The 22,217-nt window shown below is 40.6% G+C and overlaps 1 protein-coding gene and 1 non-coding gene across 2 annotated transcripts; one reads left to right on the forward strand and one right to left on the reverse strand.

Annotated features, from left to right (window-relative positions):
• Window positions 1-1,025: 1,025 nt before the first annotated feature.
• On the forward strand, window positions 1,026-22,175 carry golga3 (golgin A3). The gene is made up of 25 exons (XM_039803024.1): window positions 1,026-1,147; window positions 2,355-2,637; window positions 4,595-4,876; window positions 5,758-5,870; window positions 6,335-6,463; window positions 6,515-6,870; window positions 8,176-8,284; window positions 9,176-9,482; window positions 9,586-9,788; window positions 10,134-10,271; window positions 10,495-10,656; window positions 10,745-11,113; window positions 12,175-12,252; window positions 13,501-13,764; window positions 13,957-14,051; window positions 14,821-15,037; window positions 15,711-15,854; window positions 16,046-16,243; window positions 16,376-16,492; window positions 16,802-16,941; window positions 17,630-17,762; window positions 18,066-18,188; window positions 18,516-18,680; window positions 19,986-20,152; window positions 20,299-22,175. Exons 2-25 carry the CDS (start codon window positions 2,484-2,486, stop codon window positions 20,483-20,485), a joined length of 4,350 nt encoding a protein of 1,449 aa, XP_039658958.1. The 5' UTR covers window positions 1,026-1,147; window positions 2,355-2,483; the 3' UTR covers window positions 20,486-22,175.
• LOC120561493 lies at window positions 19,188-19,402 on the reverse strand. The gene has a single exon (XR_005639605.1). It is a non-coding gene; the product is annotated as a small nucleolar RNA U3 (small nucleolar RNA).
• Window positions 22,176-22,217: the final 42 nt, after the last annotated feature.

A 22,217-nucleotide genomic window follows, 5' to 3' on the forward strand; every position in this document is an offset into this window, starting at 1 on the left:
ATGTAACCAAACACTTTACACATTACACATGGATCGCTGTTTCTTGTCCGTAGTGTCTTGTGGGAGCGCTGCTAAGAGAACCTGCATTGGATGGTGTATAGTTTTTGGGCATGCAAGGATTCTGTTTTAGGCTGTGTGCTGGTGGCAACCCTAAGGGTAGGATATGTGGCTGGTGTTAATGATCTATTACAGCCAGCCCTCAATGTCCTTATAGTGTATGTGCGTGTAGCCTACCCCATGGATACACATTTTGAGTTCAGTTTAGGGTGTTTGCTTGCTTTTTTCACAGATAAATATAAAGGTTGAATTGTGCACGAACATCCAACAGTTGGGAGCATTTGTTTCACAGATGATAGTCTATTATTAAAAGGCCTACATACACAATGTGATTAGAAAAAACTGAATTTAAATCCGCAAGATGTTATTAGAACGATTCTTATTCCCTTACACACACACACACACACACATACACACACACACACACACACACACACACACACACACACACACACACACACACACACACACACACACACGCACAAACACACTGGAGTAATGATGATAGTAGCCTATAAAATGCAATTTAACAAATAAGCTTATGGCCGACAGTGACATGGTATTTTAAATACAAGGCCAATATCATCTTAACTCAAATCCTCTCTGTGAAATCCAGTACAATCTCATTACATTGAGGAGTGGCATTATGTAAAGGTGTGCGTGCAACCCTTGCATTCTGTGCAACGTATTGCGGCAGGCTCAAAAACAAAAACTGACATTGGCAGCACTTCTGCATGGTGGCACCAGTGGCACCTGCAGCTGCCACTGCTGAAAAGTAGGGCGCAGATTTTTGACCACAAGGGTGATGTCGGATGTGGTAATGCTTCCGACAGATTTAACGTTACCAGTAGTGTCCGTTCCATATTATAGTTCGTGTAATAAATGCAGCATTGCGATATGCATTTGCAATATATCTCTTAGAATTTTTGTTCTATTTAAAATCCAAACGTTGTGTGCAGACACGCCGTTTTCTGACAAGCTCTATTTGTTTTTCCAGATGTGATGTGTTTGCGTCCTCTGTTTCCCGTCGGACAGATAAGGGACGGAAACCAAACAGCCACGTAGTAAAAGCGGCGAAGCTCGCAAAAGGGTGAGCTTTTATTGTTTTTTGTTACATTTACCGAAATTGTCATTTTATAATTTACACACGGGGTTTTGTAGCATAATTACCCAACGGAAGGTAATTCGTTGATTTATTTCAAATATTTATGAAATCACTCCTCTGCACTGGCGATTCTAGCTAACGTTAGCGAGTTAGCAAATGTAGCTAGCTTGACAGGTTCCGTGGTAAACACATATAGCTAGCTAGCTAGCTAGCTAGCTAGCAGCTAACTGTCTCGCTAGCTAGCTTTTGCTTTAAGCCTAACGTTATCCTCCTGGTCATTAACCGGCAGAGTTGTACTAAACCTAAGCCAGTCGACTCATTAGGGCACTATAAAAGCATCTACATGCACGTTTATCAATCACTGTCACGTTGTTATTTCTACTGAACTGGTGACTCCAGCAAGAAGACACTGAAACTGAACAGAGGCGAGCTGGAATGTCACAGTGTAACATCTCAGATACGTAGCTAGCTAACTTAGCAACACCACCTTGGAGTCAAAGATTATCATTAATATTTAAAGCATAAGATGATTATATAACTTTAAACTTGCAGGACCTTTGAATAATAACGCTGTCACCGCACTTTAAGTCCACAGCTGCATACATCCGCTGTTAATAAAGAGATAACCTAGCTAATGCCAGACTTATCTTAAAATCCATAAATGCAAACCGGACCTGTCGACAAATGTACACAATTTGTAAACACGGCTAATAGGTTTCTGAATTGTTTGTGCAAAATTCGCCAAACTGCTAGAGATACATGTTAAAGGCTTGGATTTAAATGCCTGTTTAATGGTCGATATGGCTTATGTCTGAATTATCAACAGCTTCTACCGACAATACAACTATTTAATTAGATAGATCTGCTGTAACCTTAGCCGTTTAAATTGAAACGTTTTGGCCTGTCATTTGTTAACGGAGTTTGTCGCATCTGTTTCAATGTCAAAGTAAAATAATGTAATGTCAGTTGCTAGTTAATCTATATTTAACGCGACACAATCTACTTAACGTTACCAAGCCAGCTTGTTAGCCCTTGACTCTAGCTTATGTTTAAATTAAAGCAGGCTGTGTTGTTACATAACATCATTATTGTTAAAAACCGATCACTTCTAAGGAGCTACAGCATCTTCTGTGATGTATATTGATCTTTATAATGTGTCATTCTCCAAACATTATACATTTTCTCTCTTTAGTGCTGGCTGTGTTCAGAAGTGTTCCTGGACACTGGCATGCTCCCAGCTGGCCTGTCTCCTAAAATGATGGTTTTGTGAGAAGTTGTTTCCGAAGGGGCACCAGCAGTATTGTGACTGTTCAGTTTCTTTATGGAAATGGATACTAACCAATCAGAAGCAGCTCACATGGAGGCTAATGCCTATCAAGGAGACCATGGTATAAAATCCAAAGTGGAAGGTGAAAAACAATTAAAACAACAAGGACTGGACAACGCACAAAACCTAAAAGGGGATTTTCATAATGGTGAGTACTGATGCTGTCTCCATGGGATACAATTAGGTAAAGTGTCTATAGGGATCTGTCTGTAATGTCCATCTGAATATGCAATGATTTATATGCCAAAATTGATTTTTCTGACTTGTGTGTGTGTGTATATAGCCCAACATCAGGGAACTAATGTCACAAAACATAAAGCCTGTAGAGGCCTGGTCTTATTTGTCAGTGAGTCTAATCACAAATTTAATTTTGTGTTGGACATATTTGTAATATATTTCTACTGGAATGAATGTCCCTGTGCTGTGCTTAGCTTGTTTCCAACTCTGATCTGTTGATCTGCAATGTTCTTCCCCCTTTAGGCATATTACTGGTAACACCTGCCATGCATGACAGGTTTTGGTGGCTACTACAAGGCCTTGAGCCTTCTGCTGCTCCATGTTACATGGCTCTTTGAACTGACGTGGCTGAACTGAATTCTAATTAATTATCTTCAGGGGGCACTATGCTTTATAGTCTAAAGTGGTTAATGTTTAGGAGAAGAAAAAAATAAGGCAATGTGAAAATTACTAAAAATATGTATTTTTGAGCCTTAAATACTCCTGAAAAGTTGACAAGTTAGTTGTTACTTTACAAAAGAAGGTAAAAATCACTGCAGCAGAGACAGATATCCCAACGTGTGCCATCACAAAGGTTATTTTCTAAAAAAAAATCTAAAATCTTGACTCTTTTGCTAAGGACTGTGGGTGTGATTTTCACTGTCGCCTGGTAACCTAAGCAAACAATCCCATCACTGTCATCAGAACTGTTGCTAAATTCTGATTGGTGCACAGACATATGAGACTACTTCTTTCCAGTTAAGCCCTCCCATTTTCAACGAAAAGAACACAGACCGCAGGCAGAAAGTCTCATAAAATATCCAAAACTTTTACGGAAAATAAGGTGTCATGGCCCATAGTTTGAAGCTGTTAGAGAAAATATGTTTTCAGGGCCTTTACATGTGTTTGTCTTGCAAGAATTGTGCTCCTTGATACAAAGCCGCTTTCCGACCGGAGGGATTTTTGCAGTTCCTAGAACATAACGTCCCTATAACCCTTTTTTTCTCGCGTTCTGACTGGACCGATTTGGGGATTATTAAGTTCCTCTGACCGCAGTTCCTGTAACTCTTTCAGCTCCTCTTCAGAGCAGGGTCTTTTTGCCTTTTCCGCATAGGAACCCTTAATGACCTAGCAACGTCTGAAACACAAACAGTACATATTCTTCTCTGTCTGTTGCAAGTCACCTACGTATGCTAACTCATAAAACGAACATCACGCATTCAACCAGCTAATTGTTAATGCTAGTTAAACTTACCCGTCGTTTCGTTTGCCTGTTGCGCTCTGCTCTTCTATCTTCTTCCATCATATTAATTAGGATCATATTACGCTGGAGCCTTCGTCTTCTGTGTTTCTCTGTTAAGTACTCCAGCCTAGTCTTTAAACGCCACCGTTCAAATTCCATTATGAGGATCCCGGCAAGGCACAAACATTCCGATGGCCTCCTCCATGCTGGTTTGTTGTTGTATGTGGAGCTACGCTAAAGTCCAGTGACGACGCTATAAAGACCGTTGCCATGCTTGCGTCACTCCCTTACCCCTCCTATCAGTCCCTATGGCCACTTGGCCAGTGCGAATGCAAATGGAAAAAAACTGGTTTTGGGGGAGAGTAGTTAGTAGAGCTGTTTAGAAGCGGACTGTTCCTATAATGACGTTCCTGTAACTGCTTGGTCGGAAAGAGGCTCAAGAGTAGGTGCAGCTAAAGGGATGCATCAGTAGCCACATGCTGCATGAATGTTTCCAGCCACCTTTTTCTCTTAAGCTTTTGTAGTTTGACAGAGTTGCCCAGCCAGCTTGCTAATTGCGGACTTTCGCTTTGCAGTCTAGTTCATAATAACTTCTCATGACTAATTGTCAAATTCCTCAGGGCTTCTCTTCCCCCTTCTCTTTCAGGTGCTGTCAGTTTAGATGCGATGCCAAATGGAAACGGACTGGCAGAGGACTTGAGTGCTGCAGGGACGACCCATATTAATGGTTCCCTGTCTCCGACACCCCCTCCCCAGAGCACCAGCTCCCCTGTCAACTCCCAGACCCAAGAGCCCTCCCCAGGTTTGGCTGCTTTACCACCCATGATGCTAGAGAAGTCTCAGGGGGCTAGTGCTGAGATCACGGTTCACAAGGGTGATTCATTGCAGTCCCTCAGACTCAGTATGCCTATGCAGGAGACTCAATTGTGTAAGCATAAACTTGTGTGGAGTGAATGCCCCCTCTTTACCCGCTTGTATTTTAACCCCATTTTGCTGTGGGATGTTTTGCTTTTTTTGGCTCATGTACACATTCGTTTTAACTCCCGTGTCTGTGTATTATCTAAACACAAGGGTTCAGTGGGACTTTCTTGAGTTGTTTGAGTCTACCCCTTTCTGCAACTCGCATAGACATTTGATTGCTTGATTAGAATTTGGTGTGGGTGCTTCTTGGAACACTGTATGGACTAATGACTGCATTTCGGAACTAATACCTCTAGCATGTTATCTTGTTGGTGGCACGTGAAAATTCCTATAGCATCTCTTTTGGTTGCACATGAACATGACTGATCCAATGTCTTCATTTAAGTCATTGCAATATTGGCAACACTAGCCGCATAGCTGTTGCAGCCATGACGGAGTTAAAGTTTTTCATATGTGTGTACACACCAACCAAGCAAATGGACTGATGCAGCATAGGGCGCCCGTTAGATACATGGGTGTTAACATGTACTGCAACACCCATATTGTCGCCTGTTCTAAAAATCTGCAGTAGCTGTCAGGTAAAATGGAGAATGTTGCAGTGCAGTTTGTGGATTACTAGTCTCCGTGGCTTGTACCAGAAACATGTTTCCTGCCCTGGGTGTGAGATAGGAAACTTCAATTTGAATAATTTGTTTACTATTGCTGTGTGAGGACAGGATTCCAGGCAGCTTCACTCCTCACCAACAAACAACAATATAGTACAAGCATTGAATCAATAATTTTAATGTACAGCTCATTGCTAGGATTCAACTTTTACAGTCATATAAAACCAGGTCTTGTGTAAATAAAGAGCTGTGGTGCAGTTGGTCTAACATACTTTCTCTTTAGCAAACCAGAAGCCCTCGCTGGATATGGAGAATGAGGAAAAGATTCGCCTGGAGGCTCGCCGGCGTCTGGAGGAGCAACTCAAACAGTACAGAGTGCAGAGACATAAGGAGAGGGTGAGTGAATGGCGTAACGGTCAGGTTATGGACAGTACCAGCTCTTCTTTTATTTGCCCTCAAAGGTCCTCATGTTTTCAAAACCAGTTTTGGCAGCTTCTGGATCATTAACATGAAATTTCTACCATTGCTGTATATGTGGTGTTCAATTTGTGCTTCATGCTTATGGACTTATTCTCAGCTGAAGTTGGCTGCTAAACATGCCATTTTCTTGTAAAATGTAACCCAGAAGATTAACAGTTTATCAGGTATTGAGGCCACAGCGGTTCACTTTGGAGAAATGTTCAGCATTGGTGCACATTTGGCTCCAGAATTGCCCTATATTTGTGTTTTTGTTCTTTATAGTTTCTGTCATTGCTATTCCCAATTGAATATTTTATACTGTGTTTTTTTTAAGCTGAGCAACCTTGATGTCTGATTCTATCACATTGGCAGTACCATGGTTCATCTCTTTCTGTTTCTAGTCTCACCGCACCACCCCCAAGAACAGGCCATTCAGCACCCTGGATCCAGAGCTCATGCTGCATCCTGAGGGTCTACCCAGGGCAAACACTGTTGCCATGACAACGGAGTATTCCTTCATGAGGACTCCAGCCTTTTTTTTTGTCCACCATGAGCTCACTCATGTTCTGAGTTTAGTTTAGACGTCCCGAGGCACAGCACAGCCTGGTGCTTTGCTCCAAGTCGTGGACAATCTCTCCGAAATTGACGGCAGTGAATCGGGAACAAGGCCGGGGAATGACGGCAACGACAGCGACAGCTCGTCCTACAGCAGTGTGTCTACCAGGGGGACAGTCGGGATGCTCTCGGCAGCAGTGGAAAGGCAGCTGGTGCCCTACACGGTGGAGGGGAGGGAGATTGCCCCCGAGGCCATGGGTCAGTTCCCCTCCCTGCAGGAGGTGCTGCAGGCAGCCAGCGAAGAGCAGCACCTGCTGGAGCTGGAGCGGGAGAGAGAAGGGACGGCGGAGCCTCGCAGCCGCAGGGACAGCTTCTCCAGCAGGTACTTGACAACATCAAATAGAGAAGGAATAAAATAACAGGTGGAAAGTAACAAATTACAATTACTCATCTTAACTGTAATTTAGTTGTTATTTTGTGTACTTTTACTTTTTAAAGTAGTTTTTAAAATCTGTACTTTTATTTTTTACTTAAGTATGTTTTGTTTGAAGTATTGTACTTCGCTACATTTTAAATCACATCTGTTACTAAATAAGAGTTCTCTAATGTTGTTTTGCAGCGTTGCTTTGGCAAAGTATCTGTCAACAAACTAAATTTGAAATGGCTTTGTTCCCTTATCAGATCGCAAAAGACTGTCATGTAATTAAATAAGTATAAATATAAAAGCTTTATCTCCCCCCCCTGCTGTTAGAAACTAAGTTTTTAACTTTTACTCTGAGTAAATTTTGAATAAGCTACTTTTTACTTGAGTAGATTTTTATTTTGGTAATTTTACTTGTATTTAAAACCTCCATTGTGTAATGTTTTGAGTTGATTCTTAGCAAAACCCCCTTTGTTCTTTCACAAATATGTACTCATTCATGTGTAATTACTTCCACCAACTAATCAAAGTATTCTCGTAAGCGTAGAATCTGCCATTCAGAATCATTCAGAATACATACGAGCGAGTCGCTCGAATGACGGCCGCCATGTTGCGCCTCCATCTTTAAAATACATTAGCCAAAGAGGGACATACCTCCGCATTTTGCCCTCTTACACCTATTGGCACCGTGACGAATGCCAGGGGGAGATTACTCGCCAGGGAAGTGAAAAAGAGAATTATTACGCGACAGGCAAAGCAACAAGACCAAAGTTAATATTGGAGTGGCTAGAACAGCTGCGTGGAAACGATGGAGATACTAAGAGCTAATTTTGGGTTCGGCCACCGTAGGAGGAGGGGCTAGAAAGTAATATTCAGTTGGTTGTTATATACAATTTCACCGCTAGATGGGAGAAATTCATACACAATGTAGCTTTAAGTAAAAGTTCATTAAAGTAATAGTACTTTTACTTAAGTAGATTTTTTTTTTTTTTTGTACTCTTTCCACCTCTATAAAATAATGACTACAATCAACAATTCTAGATATTAAAATTGTGTTTACAGACATATTTAAGCCAGATAAGATAATGCTTGGTGAGAACTGCAGTTCCTCACATTGATTGCTGGAACTCACAATTGTTTGGCATTTTTGTTTGTTGCTGTAGATTACTTGAAACAATGAATTGATTATGTAAATTGTTGTAATGTTCTGTCAATCAACCAAATCACTAATCATCAGCGCACTAATGTTGTTTACATTTGTTGCAGTGTTTCTTTGGAGAGTTCAGTGATGGGCCATGATGATATGCTGCAGGTCTTGAAAGAGAAAATGAGACTGGAGGGTCAGCTGGAATCTTTGTCATCTGAAGCCAATCAGGTAATATAACCTCTTGATTTCTCGCTCATATTTTCCGTTCCTTTTGCACAAATCACCCATCCATGCGTATTTTGTACAGGAGTGGACCAAATAACATAAAACCATGAAAATCATCTAACACACTACAACCTCAAAAATAGCATAGAGTCTAATCAACATGTCTTTTACAGTTTCATATAAAATAAGATGTAAAGACATGACAATTTGATTATATTATACTGAAAGGTGTTGCTATTGCTGCTATTTTGCTCACCTATTGTACGTTAGACATATGACTCATTATCACAACACATAAATCGATACCTGAAACAGAATCAATTGATTATAATAATTAATTATAACTGTGTGTATCTATCCTTTACATGAGTCAATTAGTATTTAGATTTTTCATTTACAACCCAATTGAAAAACGATGCGGAGTAATTTGTAGCAATCCGAAACGGATGCGCTCTGATTTAGTTTTGCTGCAGTATCTGGTGGTATGGCCATTAATGGCTGGTGAATTGTGCCACCTATATCTGCCATTATTGAGCTTGTAAGTCATACTTTAACTTTATCCAAGTAGTCTTCTATGTAAATGCTTATCCAGGATTGTGAAGGACATGTCTTATATAACCCAGGATTGTGAAGGACATGTCTTATAAAACACAGGAACAATATAAATAATCTATTTATATATTTGCAAATGTGCTTTTGTTTGCCAAATGGACAAGTGGAGATTTTCTTCATAAGAATGGGTGTACTAATATTAATGCCATGCAATTTATCACATCATTCAAAAAGATTCCGTTTAGCTTAATGGCTTTTTCAATTTACCCGCCCAGATGACCGTATATTGGAAACCAAGAATAGTCGGGGTGTAAGTGCTGACCATGCTGTCCTTTCCTCCAGGCTCTCAAGGAGAAGACAGAGCTTCAGGCCCAGCTCGCTACAGTGAATGCCCAGCTGCAGGCTAAGAAGGAGGAGGCTCAGCTCAGCCAGGTGAAGCAAAGCGCCCTCACGACGGAGGTCGGCACACTGCGGCAAAACTGCAGCCAGCTGGAGAAGGCCATGGTAGATCTCCAGGGCAGTCTGGAGAGCAAGAATGCCAGTCTGACTTCTCTGAGCAATGACCTGAAGGTGGCCGAAGACCAATACAACAGGCTGATGGGGAAGGTGGAGGAGATGCAAAGCACTGTAACCTTGAGAGACAATACAGGTGGGTGACATGTTTTTTTGAACACCCAATACGATATTGGCAAACACCCTGACATATTCCCACTCATGTTAAAATAAGATGTTTTGGTCTTTCACGTTTGCAGTCCAGGAGTTGCGTCATCAGATGGGTGGTCTTCAGAGCCAGCTTCAACAGGTTCAGCTGGAGCGCAGCACCCTGCAGAGCCGAATGAAGACATCCCAGGCCGAGATTGACTCACTTCAGCAGCTCAGGCAGTGGTACCAGCAGCAGCTAGCAGTGGCGCAGGAGGCAAGAGTACGACTGCAAAGTGAAATGGCCAACATGCAGGTAAGGTTGATGCTTTTTAATCAGGGGATTGACATTTGTAATAATATAATTAGGCACAGTTCACTCTAAGGTATAGGTCTAACTTTTATTGTCCCTTTTTAAAGTTAACTGGGCTGAGACCTCGGTTGTGTTTTGACTAGAATCAGTTCACAGGAAGGAGCTCATGCCTTTTGAGAGGGGAATATGCTTCAGTAACTAATGATTAACTGTGCTGTATATGTATTTTTTGTTTTTGGACTTGATTTGCAAATGAATGAATAAAACATAAAAAAAAAGAAAGAAAGGGCTTAAAATTTGTCAGACAAGAGTTGACATGACACTTTGTTGTTTTTGTATCTCGCCCAGGCTGGACAGATGACTCAGATTGGTGTCCTGGAACATCTGAAGCTGGAGAATGTGACTCTGTCGCACCAACTCACCGAGACCCAACACCGCTCTATCAAAGATAAAGAGCGTATTGCTGTTCAGCTGCAGAGCATTGAGGTATACTCTCCTCCAACATCTCTTTCTGAATATGTCAACATCAGGTTTGTAAAGTTTATATAGGAAACAACCCATACCTGAAGGCTTTTATTTAGTTAAAAAGCCAATCAGCTAAAAGCAGGCTTTTCTAAATTATCCAGGACTAAAACGAGGTATTATTGTTTTCTTTTGTTTAAATCAATCTAGCATATTGTGTGAAACCTTTTTACTGTCTGTGACTTAGGTCGACATGCTGACACAGGAAGCTGCTTATAAGCAGATCCAGGATGCAAAGAACATGGTGGAGGATGATCTGCAGCACAAACTGGAGGAGTTTGAGGATGAGCGGGAACGCTTAATTAAACTGGCCAACACAGCCAGCGCCCTGGAAAGGGAACTAGAGCAGGTAGTCAAATCATTGGTTTTCCACCTTGTATGGGCAGTAAAATTTGTAATGTACTCTACTCTAAACTGCCACACGCTCTCCCTCTTAGGCCAAGTTGACCCTTTCCCAGAAGGACGTGCAGCTGCAGTCACTCCAGAAAGAGCATCTGGAGCTGATGCGCCAGCTGACCACCACTCAGGAGAACCTGCACACCAAAGAGCAGTCCATCAACCAACTGGAAGCCCGCTACCTGGAGCTGGAGGCCCAGCTCGCCGAGCTGCAGACAGAGAGCAGCGGCAAGGACGACAACATCCAATACCTCCAAAACGAGAAGATTGTCCTGGAGGTGGCGCTGCAGGCGGCCCGCGTCGACAAGAGCCAACTCGATGACGACGCCGAGCGGCTTGGAGAGGATGTCCTGGTGGCGTCAGATATCTTGGATAAGCTCAGACAGGAAGTCCAGGTCAAAGCAAATCAGGTATGATACAGGTGGGAGGTAGAAAAATGAAAACACCTACAAAACATAAAGTGCTCATATTCTGCTTTTTGGCTTTTCCCTTTCCTTTATTGTGTTATATATCTTTTTTGTGCACGTTATAGGTTTACAAAATGAAAAAGCCCAAAGTCCCCCCCCCCCCAACAGAAAACACTGTTCACAAACTGCTCCAAACAGCTCTATTGTAGTCCAGCCTTACTTCAGAGACAAACATGCGTCACTTTGTAACACACGTTATAATGCTCACCTAGCTGATAGCGTGGCACGCCCTCATACTCTGCTTCTGACTGGCTAGTAGTCCTTATCTAGCTACTGTCAGGGCACGCCCTCATACTCTGCTTCTCACTGGCTAGTAGTCCTTACCTAGGTACTGAGCATGTGCGACTGAAATATACATTGAAATATAACCGCAACCGGGATCGAACCATTACATGGCGGCTGTGGCTCAGTGGTAGAGCGGTCGCCTGCCAGTCGGAGTGTAAATTTGTGTGAATGTTTATCTGATGAGCAGGTTGTACGGCAGCCTCGTCCACATGTGTGTATGAATGTTTGTGAATGGTGAATGGTTCGCTTAACGACTACTACTCAAGCTACTACTCAAAGTGCTTTTACTATGTAAAAGCACTTTGAGTAGTCGTTAAGACTAGAAAAGCGCTATATAAATACAATCCATTTACATGACCAGTGACTTAACACCAACTATTAACATTCCTTCATTATACTTCCATCTACATTTGTAGTGAGTTACATATGTTATGGTTAAAAACGTTCTCAGTCATGGGGAGCAGCAATTCTTTGGGCATAAAGCATTGTAGGAATTGCTGAGCTGCTAGTGGCTTGGTTAGCCCTGGCCTTGCATTTCTAAGACTCCCTCTTTTTGTCACCCTTTTTCATGAAGGTGTGTGTTTTCCATTCAGTTTAAGCAGTGAAATTCAAGAATTGAAAGATATTTCAAGTAGCTTTTTGCATCCATTCTTTTTCTTTAGTTACCTCTCCATCACCACGGTGTAGTGAATAACGAAGGCCATTTGTCTTTGTTACAGATAGAAACTCTTCAACAAGAAAACAGTTCCCTGAAGAAACAAGCTCAGAAACTGAAGGAGCAGTTCCATCAACAGAAGGTAAGTCATCTCCTTTGCTTTTACAGTATGTGACATTGTCTACCGCTCTCTTTTACTGGGTAGAGTTCATAGCAGCCAGTGTAGACTGTAGACTGCTTACATTTATAATTATTTTTTAAATTTATTTATAAAATATGCCAGCTGGTGCTGTCGTGGGAGGACGTATTGTAGAGCCAGATGGCTGTCATCTCAGAAGAGTGCTGTTGACACGCCTCGGTGGATTGAGCAGTGATGGTTGCTTCTCATTTTGTATAGAAAGGCTGTAATAAAGAGGGTGGTGTTCATTGACAGAATGACAGAAATGTGTATTGTATTGGGCTCGGGTTTTTGTAGACCCTTCAGACTCATGCATGCACATTTATCTTGGTCCATCAAAATGTACCGGTGGCTGCTTTCAGCAATTCAGAAAAAGCTAATTTAGTGCACCTCTGGTTGTAAAGAAGAAAAATCTGCATTATCAAGACACTAATATGCCCCTTCACTGCATCTGAAGTAACTTCATGAATGGGAAGTCCGGGATGTGTGAGGTACTGTAGCATGACTGATAAACTACTTGTAAAAGATGTACAGGGTAGTGAGAAAGAGGAAAGATGGGGTATTTAGATGCTTTGTCCATTTTTGTTTGTAGAAAAATGCTCAATTGCAGCTTCTTAAAGGCACAAAGAACCCAAAAGGCTGACAGCTACTCTTGTTTTTTAATGGGTTTCCAACGTTGCTCTTTTCTTACTTTTATGCATTGACAAGTTCACATTCTATTTTTTTTTTTTTTTAATCAATTTATGTTTCTTTTATTCCTACATAATACAGCTGCCCATGGTACAGCTGTACCTACATTAATCTGCGTTAACAAAAACAACACGCATCATAGCTTTCCGTTAGTGGTTTCCTGTAATAATTTTAAAATGTTCTACTGTCTTTAGTAAAATACGTATGTTTATATTTCAAACACAATGCTATTTAAAAAAATATATATATATATTATTCCTGTACAATTTTGTTTGTATAGACCTCCTTTTATTCAGTTTCCCATAACCATGTGAAATGTATCTCCCTCAAGCCCAGAGACGATGCAATGTGGGATTCAAATCCTGTTTTCAGCCCTCTCTTCTGCACTGTAGCTACATTGTGTTGTGGAAAGTATTTTGCCTGCTGTCTCAGTGAAGACAAATAGGAGCAGGATTACTTGCACTCCTTAAAAGGATAGAGCGCTCCCTTCGTTAATTAGACACACGGTTATTGACTTTACAGGTGATGGTGGAGGCCTACCGTCGGGACGCCAGCTCCAAAGACCAGTTGATCAGTGAGCTCAAGTCCACCAAAAAGCGTCTGTTGGTGGAGGTGAAGGACCTGAAGCAGGAGCTGCTGGGCATTCAGGGGGAGAAGGAGAAGGCCGAGCTGGAGCAGGCCCGGCTGCAGAAGGAGGTGGTCAGAGTCCAGGAGCAGATGAACAACATGGAGGCTCATCTGCAAGCCATTCAGACCGAAAGGGATCAGCTAGAAACCCAGGTCCAGGTAATTATACTGTACATCTTTTCATTTGTTCAATATTACTTATCAAATGTACATCACAAAGTACCTTAACAATAAAAGTAGAGCTAATGTTTTGGATGTAGTATAAGCAGGTGTAAGTAAACCGTGTATTGCCAGCAGTTATAGTGTGAATCCTATTGTAATTTGAAGTATTCTGTTTTTCTCCCACTCCAGTCGTTACAGTTTGATCACAGCCAGCTAGCAGCAGTGACCGAAGACAACGAAGGCCTGAGGAAACAGGTGGAGCAAATGGAAGGAGAAGCCAAAAAGTGAGTCATCTGCTGCATAGAGATTTGGAGAGCTTGAATGACTACCACAGTAAGGACTTGGACCATGGTGCATTTCTCCGTTATCAAGGGCTATTTATAAATATAAATAAAGGGCATTGCTTATACAATTCCTGATCTCCACATAGACAAATAAGTATGTACACCTACATCTTAGGGCTGGGCAATATATCGATATTATATGGATATTGTGATTATGGGACTAGATATTGTCTTAGATTTTGGATGTTGTAATATGCCATAAGTGTTGTCTTTTCCAGGTTAAGTGATGTAATTTCCTGAATTTACCAGACTGCAGTTCTATTATTTCCCACTTAGTCGTACATCCACATCATTGATGATTATTTATCTAAAATCCCATTGGTAAAGGGAAGGAGTGACTGGGTAGCTCACCTGGTTGCGCCCCATGTACATGGGCTCAGTCCTTGCCACAGTGGCCGCATGTTTGATTCCGACCTGCGGCCCTTTGCAGCATGTTATTCCCCCTCTCTCTTCCCTTTCGAATCCTCAGCTGTCCTATCATATAAAGGCATAAATGCCCAAAAAATAATCTTTAAAAAATATATATAATACAGTATATATATTTTGTGAAAGCACCAATTGTCAACCCTACAATTATCGTCACGATATCGACATTGAGGTATTTGGTCATGGATACTACATCTTGTGTTCATATGTATGCATGGTCTGCTGTCAGAGGGACCTGATTTCATGGACATATTTATCTTAATTTCTTATCTGCATGTAATAGGGCCATCTCAGAGCAGAAGGTGCGCGTGAAGCGGCTGGGGACAGATTTGACCAGTGCTCAGAAGGAGATGAAGGCCAAACACAAGGCCTACGAGAACGCTGTGGGCATCCTGAGTAGAAGGCTCCAAGAAGCTCTGGCTGACAAGGAGACGGCCGAGGCAGAGCTGGCCAAACTGAAGGCCCAGGTGTCGGATGGGGGACACAGCCAGGCCTTACAGGTGCTGTATAAATCTGCCAGACCTTTGCAGTTCCTTGAAAAATTCACTGCTACAATATATAGTTTGGTGCGAAGTTTCAGGCTATTAGCGTAAGGAAAGGCATCAATGTTAGGGAAGTCTGAGCAGAGCATTCTACAGTGTGTGGACTGGGCTCTCATCCTTTTTACAGTTCTTAGCAAATGAAAATAAATCGCACAATCTGTGTGTCTCTTTCTACAAACTTTACAAACATCAGGAGGCCTAAGGTAGTATGGATACGAGGTCTATAAAACCTTTTTCTTGCACTGAATAAAATGAAGAGAGGTTATTCTTGCCCCTGTCTGGCAAACATTAATATATAATAATAAGTAATATTTTGCATTTCTAATTGCAGTTAAGGAGTATTTTTATGCAGGTAGCTTGTTGTACTTTACTGTAAGTGCATCCTCATATTCTGAATGAGGATTAATATTATAGATAAACGTTTTTATTGTTTTTGTCCACCTGAAACAAGGACAACATTTTAAAAACATCAATAGGAAAGCCCTCCGTCTACCTATGTCCTCGACTCATATTTGTTTTAACCTACAGATATTTGTCATTTCATTGTGAATTATCCTTAATAATTGCACCTGTTGACTTAACTAAAACATATTGAAATAATGTTTTTTTAATTTTTTTATTTGTCATCCAGGAGAAGATTAAGGCTCTGCAGGCTGAGCTGCAGGCTGTAAGCAACAGCAAGACGATGCTAGAGAGGGAGCTGCAGGAAGTGATCACCCTCACCTCCACCGAGCTGGAGGATTACCAGGAGAAGGTCATGGAGCTCGAGGATGAGGTGAACAATGATCAGTCAATCATTTGTGTCAATGTGTTGAGGTTTTTGAACAGAACTGCTCTTTACTTCTAATGGGAAATGATTGTTTCCTGCATTTGATCGCAGCCCTGTATGAGCAGCATGTTTACACTTCTATCATCACTCAGTTCATCTATGTTATTTTGTATTGATGACATTAAATGATTTCACAGCTTCAAGAGTCCCGATGCTTCAAGAAGCGGATTCGAAAGTTGGAAGATGCCAACAAGAAGCTAGCACTCGAGCTGGAACATGAAAAAGGGAAATTGGCTGGATTGGCACAGTCCCACAATACACTACGGGAGCATTCCAACATTTTAGAGTCTGCCTTAGCTAAGAGAGAGGCAGATCTTGTCCAGCTCAATTTACAGGTGAAAAAAAATAGTTTCCTTGATTACCCATTGTGTTGTAAAGTGTTCCTGTATGCCAGAATAGAAACATTTGGTTGTAAAATTATGCACTTAAAAAAAAACATTGTTTTCCCATTTGTCCTTTTTTTACAGGTTCAAGCTGTTCTGAAGCGTAAAGAGGAGGAGGACCAGCAAATGAAGCAGGTGGTACAAACTCTACAGCTTGCCTTGGAAAAAGAGAAAACCAAAGTCAATGACCTGAAAGAACAGGTAGGAGCTCTAAGCCGTACATCAGAATGCAGTATGTTCTTCTTTTTAAGTTGAAATGCCAACTGCTCATCATTTTCATTTTGCTTTCCAAAGAGTTTGTCATTTGAATTTGAATATATTTAAATATTTATTTTTAAGACCATTTGCTTTGGCACAAGGCACAATAAGAAGCTTCTAAGAATTATAGAAGTTAAACAGCTGAATTGCGACATGTATCTATAGTAAGTCAGGTAGCTTTTCTGGGGCTTCTAATTTTCCGGGGGTTTGTCTCGGGCTGTACTGATGTGGTCCTGACGATGTGTCCTTTAGGTGGCAGCAGCAAAGGCTGAAGCGGCCCACAGCAAACGACACTACAGGGCAGCTATGCTGGAGCTGTCGGAGATCAAGAAGGACCTGCAGGCCAAAGAGGACCTGGTCAAAGCTATGCAGAGTGAATCCCACAAACTACAGTATGTGCATGTATTTGATTTAAGACAGGGATCTTCAACAGGGGGTCCGGGACCCTTAGGGGTTCCTCAGAGTTACTGCAGGTGCGGCCACTGAGTTAGTTTAATTATTTAAAAAAAAAAAAAAAAAAGGTAATATACTTTATGTCTGAAAATATACATAAAAAATATACATAAACATGGGTCCAATATATTAATAGCAAAGATAAATTGGTTGGATAAATTTTCTGACAGGCTACTGGCCTGTAGGTAAGGTAGCCTTCCACAGATACAGTTTAGCTTAAGGATTCACTGTGCTACATGTCTTTAACATTAAAACATGATGTATGAATATGTATAGTGTGTGTGTGTGTGTGTGTGTGTGTGTGTGTGTGTGTGTGTGTGTGTGTGTGTGTGTGTGTGTGTGTGTGTGTGTGTGTGTGTGTGTGTGTACTTTAGTATTGTATGCACCATAAAAAGTTATGTATGTATACACATTATTGTAGGCCCAGTTTAATTTGCAACTCAGTTTTATACAATATGTAGTAGGGGGTCCCTCTCTTTCAGCTAAGGGGTCCTCGGCCTAAAAAACGTTGAGTTGATTTAAAAATACAGTAACTTTAAGCATATGACTTATTTTTAAATCTAACATTGTGTTGCAAAATCTGTAGCAGTTGCACAGTATATCTTAGCACTCATTTATACTATGCAGGGCTCAGGATGAGCAGCACGCTCAGGAGGTTTCCAGGTTCCAAGAGGAGCTGGCTGAGGCCCACTCCCAGCTCCAGATCCTCCAGAAACAACTGGACGAGGAACTGGCCAAGCAGCCACTCACTAACCAAGAGGTCAGAGACTGACTGGAATATTTAGCTGATCATGATTGTGGTAGTTTTAAATATTTTGGCAAAGAGAAGCCATGGTCATCTACCTCTGATATGACAGACACAATGCATGTTTGTTTGATTATATTTCATTTTTTGTATGATTCGTATTATTTAGCCTGAATTGATTATAACACAACATTTGACTGTTTCCAGGGATTTCATGAAGAGTTTTAGGGTTCCAGTTCTCTAATATCTGTTTGAGCCATCACTTGTTGTTGGCGAACAACTCTCAGTGACACTAATGTCTAACTTTAACTGGTTCAGGTTGAGGACCTGAAGTGGGAGGTGGAGCAGAGGCAGAGGGAGATTGAGGCTCAGAAGCAGCAGCTGGAGATGATGGAGCAGTGTCAACACAGGGAACTGGACAACCTACAGAGAGCTCTGCAGGCAAGTATTCTCTTGATTGTAAAAAATAAATAAATAAATAAGAATGTAGACTAAGTTTGCTACTTAACTAGATGTAGATGATAACGTATGTCTGATTGCAGGGACCAACATATGTTCATGTTGCGAATTCTATGTTTAAAAAATTGTTCATCAAAAAAAAGAAATAAAATGTTACTGTATTACAGAATTACTTTTCTAAAAGTGTACAGATAGTGTCTAGAGGGAGACAAAGGGGGAACTGAGCACCTTGGTTATTTCTGTACAGTATGTATGTCATCACCTCCACCTTCCCTTTTTATAACTTCCAAAGATTCCTCTCTGTCTCAGAACATAAAGGTGGAGCTGGAGTCTGTGCAGGACGAGCTGAGTGGCACCAGGAAGGACAAGTTCATGCTGCAGGCCAAAGTGTGTGAGCTGAGGAACAGCATGAAGACTGTCCTACTGCAGAACCAGCAGCTCAAACAGGACTTCAAACAGAGTCGTCTAAGGAAGGTAAGGCGTCTTATTCTTCACTGTGAACGTTTTAGTGCTTTTTTCATAGGCTTTTCAGCCACAGCACCCTTTTTAAATTTTGTACTATAGATTTGTACCAATTTTAATTATTTTTGCATTTTGCTTATCGGTCATCAGTTACGCCAATATACCTGACGTTTGCACTATTAAAGATGTATCTCTTTTTAGATCAAAACTTAAAACTTATTTATTTAGAATGGTAGTAGTGGTGTGACAAGTTCCCTCTCCTCCTCCTCTTTCTATGTAACCTTTTCTGATTTTACGGTTTTCTATGTTTTTATTGTACGTTTTATTCTTGGTTCTTGATGTAAAGCACTTTGGATACCTCCTGGTTGCTTTAAAGTGCTTAATAAATAAATGTTGATTGATATCTAATCAGCCAATTTGGCCTATAACCTTGGCCTACTCGTTGACTGGTCGGGCCCGAGTGTTAAGTCCCTCTGTCTTGGCATGAAGGCTTTCAGATACTTTGAATATGTATTTATTTCCACTCTGATTATATACCCTCCCTCAATGCTCCATAAAGAAGCAAAGAACAATCATCAAGAAGGAGAGCGTATGAACTGAATCGTTACTCTCTATCCGCTTCACGCTCAGAAAGGAATATCACGACTCATCATCGTAGTTAGTGAGACCAAACACTTTAGAAACACATTTCTCAAGTCAAAAACTGTAGAAATGATCCCTGAAAGTATCATCTTGATACTTTGAATATTTGACATTAGTTGTCTAAATATCAGCTATCATCGCACACAATTTGAAAACAGAACTGAAGTAACTAAAAAATAGCATGTCAGTGTTTTTTGTATTCTACGAGGACAACCGTGAGATCTGGCTATGTTTTAACCCTCCTGTTATCCTCGAGTCAAATTTGACCCATTTTCAAAAAGTTTATATACCAGAAATGTGGGTTTCTTTCAACCAAATAATCAAAAAAGATAATGTGGTTGGTTCAATACAATGCTCTTCACAGGTAAAATAAATGATCAGTGTCAAAAACACAGGGAAAAGCGATAAAAGTGTCAAAAAAGACAAAAAATGTCTGACCCAGAAAAACAAAAAGTTGCATGGTCGATGGGAAGACAACACAATGTTAAACAGCTGGCGTGTATCCATTCATTTCTATTAGTAATGCTTAAAAAAACAAAACATCCTCTTATTTTTTTTTTTTATTATAAAGATTGAAAGTCCAATGTTGTAAGTTTAAATCCAAAAAAGAAATGCCTGCTTAAGATAACTGACTACTGTAAATACATCCCTGAAATGATGGTTTTGTTGGAGCAGCAGCGCATGGAGCTGAAGAGTGAGGGGAACCCATCCAACCCAGTGACACCAGTTAAGATTCCCGACTGCCCCGTGCCGGCCTCCCTGTTGGACGAGTTGCTGAAACCATCAACTTCTGTCAACAAAGAGCCCCTCAACAACCTGCACAACTGTCTGCGGCAGCTCAAGTACGCCTATTGTTCTAACCAAAGGACTTTGTTAACATGATCCACGTACAGACGTGAATTTTTTTGTTGTGTAATGCTTGAGGAGCTGTCCAAATGCCAGAATACATGTAATGTTTTCTTTTCTTTCTTTTTTTTTTTTCTCTCAGAGAGGAGATGGACAGCCTCCAAAGACAGATGGAGGAGCACACAGTAACAGTACATGAGTCAATGAGCTCATGGACAAACACAGAGGAGGGACTGGCTGAACTGGAGCTTGAAAACATCTCCAAACCATCAGCGCCGCTAAACATGGTGGTGGAAAATAACAATGAAGCAGAACAGCAGCAGTCATAACAGAAGTACTTTTCTCAGGCCAATAGAGGGAGAGTGGAGTTTTATCCACAAAGGCACTTTTCGGCCCCTAATTCCCTTTCTCTTTTCTTAACAATTGCTGCCAACATTTGGCATTCTCCCATCAGCACAGAAGTGCTTTCGCAGAGTAATACTTTATATACCATAGCTTTATTCTTTCCTCTTTATTTGACAGCTGTTTATATTTTTGTTATGCTATTGTCACATTTATTTATTTTGAGTTAATGAATTACAAATCTGACAGCGTCTCTTAGAGGATCCCCCATCCTTAGTTTTGTTGTCATACAAATATGATCTAGTACGGACTGTTTAACTAATCAGTTTTTCCCTGTTAAGTTGGCGGGTTTTTTCTCTAAAAGTGATTTAGTCATCATTGTCTTTGTAATAATGAAATCACTGGCTTTGAGTGCTGCAGTATGATGGCTGACATTAATTCCAAAAGTGTTTTTGGTGACACCAGACTGGCTATGAGCTGTTCTTCCATTTCTTTGTGCCTGTGTACGAGAGCAGTAGCTCATCTAAGATTTAACTGACGCGGTTACACATCCACATGGTTTCTAGGCAGTTGATGATGAAACATCGTCACTCCTTTTCATGAAGTTAAACGTCATGCACAATTGTGGTCAGTTTTTTTGTATTGCCTCTTGTTAAAATGCAGTGTTTCTTACATTTGTTGTAACCATATCACCTTGGGTTCTTACTGTTAAAAACATTAATCTCAGTTATATATGGAGGTGTTTTGTCTAGCATGGACTGCAGTAATTTGTACGCAAAAAAAGCCTTAAGCAATATTTAGTATGCTGTAAAGGACTACGTTTGAATGAGCATATTTCTGCTGAGGGTGTGGGCAAGATGTAATATGTTATATTGTATGTGTGTGCAAATCCTTACTGAAGAATGGGTTATTGTAAAAAAGAAAAAAAAGTGGGTCACATCAACTGACATTGCACACTAGATTAAAAACTTAACTGACTGAAAGGGAAAGTTTTACAATGAAGCAGAAATCTTACTACTTCTAACAGCAGGTGCAATCAGATGTGTTCATTTTCTGTTACATTTGGTACATATTGTATTTACTAAAATTGACTACCACTGAATCAGATGTTATACTTGTTTTATGGCTGTTTCATGGGTATTGGGATAAGTTAATTGTTTCCAGAGGTTAATATATAAATACATTTCCTTTTTGTATGATTGTAAAGTCATAATTGTTTAATAGTGTAACACCGATGAAATACAAAATATCAAATGCATACTATAAATCAAAGCCAATAGTAATTCTGGTACAGCTGCACTAAAGTTTGAGTGTAAAGGGGTTATTGGATGGTTCAGTAGCTTGTGTAACTGTGCTGCAGTTGCTGTGTTGGTGCTCATTCCCACACACCATTGTAATCATTATGAATTTCCAAAGGGACAATATTTTGAGGAGAATGCTTACTGAGGCAAATAACAAATATATTGATATACTGTGTTCTGAAAAAAAAACTACCTTTCACTTTAACGTTAGGTGGTATGTAATAATATTTGCTTTGGCACCAGCGCTCAATGCATATGCGTGTATGGCTGTATCTGCTTTTTATTTTTCAAAGGTTGGAATTGAATCATTCCTGTTTTAACATCTGTGTTGGGAGATGTGATTGTATTTATCATAAAATTGCACTATTCATCTGTCTTTGTAGTTTATGCTCATTCATTATCTGTTGTCGACGCTATA

Source organism: Perca fluviatilis, chromosome 6 (assembly GCF_010015445.1).
Source record: "Perca fluviatilis chromosome 6, GENO_Pfluv_1.0, whole genome shotgun sequence".
Classification (NCBI taxonomy): Eukaryota; Metazoa; Chordata; class Actinopteri; order Perciformes; family Percidae; genus Perca; species Perca fluviatilis.